Below are 3254 nucleotides of genomic sequence, written 5' to 3'. Positions count from 1 at the left end.
AAAAAAAAAAAAAGAATGTGATCTTCACTCAAGGAGGGTTTTTTTGTTGTTGGTTTTTTTGTTTTTGGTTTGTTTTTGTTTTTGCATTTTCTGCAGTTATTTCTGGATTTATTTATTTGTAGCAAAATCAACACCATGATTAGTAAGTTGTTAGGAAAAAGAAAATGAATATGCAGCCAATGAGTAACTCGTTCTATATGCCCCTTGTGTTTACTGCTGTACTACTTGAGCGCCACAGGCTTTCTTCTCAGAAAAGCAATGATAAAAGATAAACCTGAAAGGTCATTTGGTAGAATATTATAAAATGAGCTGCAGCAATAGGCTTTTCTCAATCTTAACACTCCAAGCTACTTAGGATTTCACCTATAACCCCAGCATATGGAAAGCCGAGGAATGTTGTGGGTTCAAAGCTAGCTGTATCTACTTAACAAGAACTTGGTCTAAAGAGGGGAAAAAGAAAAGAAACTTAACTCTATGAAAACTGTGCACAGTGACATATGCCTGTGACTTCTGCTGCATAGGCAACTACATTGGGAGCTGAGGCAGGAAGATCATTTGGGTCCAGGTACTCAGTGCCAGCCTGAGCAGCTTAGCCATTCCCTATCTCAAGCATCACTTACCACTCCCTTCATTAGTATTATAAACTGTTCTTATGAGCCAAAATATTATAGCCATAAAGAATGAAAACTTAACAGTGGTTCTATTAATAGTACCATATATTTTCAGTGTTCTCTGGTAACTAAGCTTTTCACTAAAGTAACTTGCCATTAATGTCTGAAAGTATGTAAACATTGTTATTGCATACTTGGAATACCTGGGGAATTGTCCCTGGGATTCTGAGTACTCTACAACCAGAGGTGGGTCAGCTTTCACCGTTTTCCCCAGGTGACTGAGCCTGTACTGTAGCATATCTGGGGATTTTTCTTTTTTAAAATGAACGTAATTTTTAAGCAAAATCTCCTATTTTAGTATAATATCATGGAATCTAAGATCTTCTCTAGAAATTTAGAGCAAATGCTACAGGAACAAAAAACATGAGTAGAGTATTTAATATCATTCTGACCTCATAGAAGGAAAAATGGAATTTGATAAGTCAAACTTATGATAAACAGAAACATGGCAAGAGACTGTTAAGATAACTTAGGAATGAGGTGCGACCACTCTGCAGTTCTCAGAAAGCTTTATTTTTTTATTTTTTTCTGGCTTTTTAAAAATTCTGACGTTTAATTACCCAAACACGGAAGGCTTGTAAAAACCCATCATCTATTGAGCTGGAGAAATGGCTCAGTGGTTAAGAGCACTGACTGCTCTTCAGAGGTCCTGAGTTCAATTCCCAGCAACCAAATGGTGGCTCACAACCATCTGCAATTGGGCCTGATACCACCTTCTGGTGTGTGTGAAGATAGCGAGTGTACTCACATATAAAATAAATCTTTAAAAAAATAATAAATAATTCTTATTTTTTAAAAAATCTACCTGCCGTGCTTTACTGTTGTTTACATTCTTGTAGCAGACCTTCCTGCTTAGTCATTGACATGGACATGTATAACTGGAATCCTAGCACCTAGGTATTGGAGACAGGCCTATGTGAGATTCTGTCTCCAAAAAGGAAAGAAAAAGGCAGCCTCCGTTTGACATGCCTGCTCTGTGGTCTGTGCTGATATTCCTGTACTAGGTACAAACAGCAGATAAAGTCATGCAGGAGTGTTACCTTGGGAGTGGTGGTGGTGTTGTTGGGGGTTTTGTTTCATTAGCTTAATAACCAGCCCATTGAATATAACCAGGTTTAAACACTGGTTTAATAAAATGAATTCAGTTTTATGCTAAGGATTTAAATTGGCAGAATAAAATTCTATACTTTTATGAGGTCTAGATGGTTTTGAAATCCCAGGTTAGGGTAGTTTATTATCTTTTGGTTACATTTTAGGTCGATCAAGCCCTCAGTTAGACCCTTTGAGAAAAAGTCCAACCATGGAACAAGCAGTACAGACCGCCTCGGCCCACTTACCTGCTCCAGCACCTGTTGGGAGAAGGAGCCCTGTACCAGCCAGGCCTTTGCCACCTACCAGCCAGAAAGCAATAGACAACCAAGAGCACAGGCGAGGTAGAACTGAGCTATTTCCTGTTCCTGCACTGTGATCATTCTCCATCTCCTCATGACACCAGGAGTGTTACTTTATATGAATGGTGCTAGCAGGTTGAAGCTGAACTGTATTTTAATAGTGTTCAGTCTTTCAAATTTGATTCAAAGTGGGGTGTGTGTGTGTGTGTGTGTGTGTGTGTGTGTGTGTGTGTGTGTGTGATGGGTATTGTAGGTGTTCTCATCTCCCCCATTCTAACGTTATAGACATTTTTGGTTATATATTATTGATTTGTTACTTTGCATATCTTTTTATAGCTGAAGTACACAAAGTCCCAAGGCCAGAAAATGAGCAACTCAGAAATGACAAGAGACAAGTAGGTAAGTTACCTGGATCTAATTGGTTTGGGTTTGTTTGATTTGAGGTTGGTTGGTTGTGACAGGTCCTCACTGTGTAGCTCTGGCTGTCTTGGAACTTTGCCTTCCAAGTGCTGGGATTTAAAGATATGTGTCACCATAGCCAGCAGCTACCTAGATCTGAACGCCATATGCAGTGGATCTCAATAGGAGGAACTATTTCAAAAATACATACTGGCTACAAAAAGAAAAAAGGTGAGAGTTGTGAGCCTCAAAGGACTGATCCCAAGGGGAATGGATTTGTTGTAAGTCTGTTCTTGTAGCAAACTTGCTGGCCTCCACATGAATACATGCCTGAAGATGCTTGTCAGCAATTAGTGACGACTGAGTAAGATCCATAGTTGTGGTTAATTAAACTCTCACAGTGTCTACAATACCCATCACACACACACACACCCCACTTTGAATCAAATTTGAAAGACTGAACACTAGGTTTGCTAGTGTGCAGTAGTCCAAATGTTACTGTTGAGAACAAAATGAACTGTAGCACCACAATGTGCTTTGCTTTTCATTCTTATATCTGTATTGTATTTAATTTTTCTGAAGTACTATTTTTCTGGAATGGATTGTACTTGACAATACACAGTTGTCTTTGAGTTTGGTGTGGATGTGCATGTCCTTGTCTATGTGTGCATGCGGGTGCATAACACATATATATTTGTGGGCTGGTGAGATGGCTCAGCAGTTAAGAGCACCCGACTGCTCTTCCCAAGGTCCTGAGTTCAAATCCCAGCAACCACATGGTGGCTCACAACCA

General features: G+C 39.4%; 1 protein-coding gene across 1 annotated transcript in view; it reads left to right on the top strand.

Annotated features, from left to right (window-relative positions):
* Window positions 1-3254, top strand: part of Lsm14a (LSM14A mRNA processing body assembly factor) — a 46503-nt gene that overhangs the window by 30770 nt on the left and 12479 nt on the right. The window contains exons 4-5 of the mRNA XM_029532745.1: window positions 1928-2104; window positions 2399-2461. Of these exons, the coding sequence (XP_029388605.1) occupies window positions 1928-2104; window positions 2399-2461 (240 nt within the window). The remainder of the gene's footprint in view (window positions 1-1927; window positions 2105-2398; window positions 2462-3254) is intronic.

This window comes from Mus pahari, chromosome 1 (genome assembly GCF_900095145.1).
Source record: "Mus pahari chromosome 1, PAHARI_EIJ_v1.1, whole genome shotgun sequence".
NCBI classification, from domain to species: Eukaryota; Metazoa; Chordata; class Mammalia; order Rodentia; family Muridae; genus Mus; species Mus pahari.
Note: the sequence above shows the minus strand (reverse complement) of the source record. Positions and strands in the feature narration are given on the sequence as shown.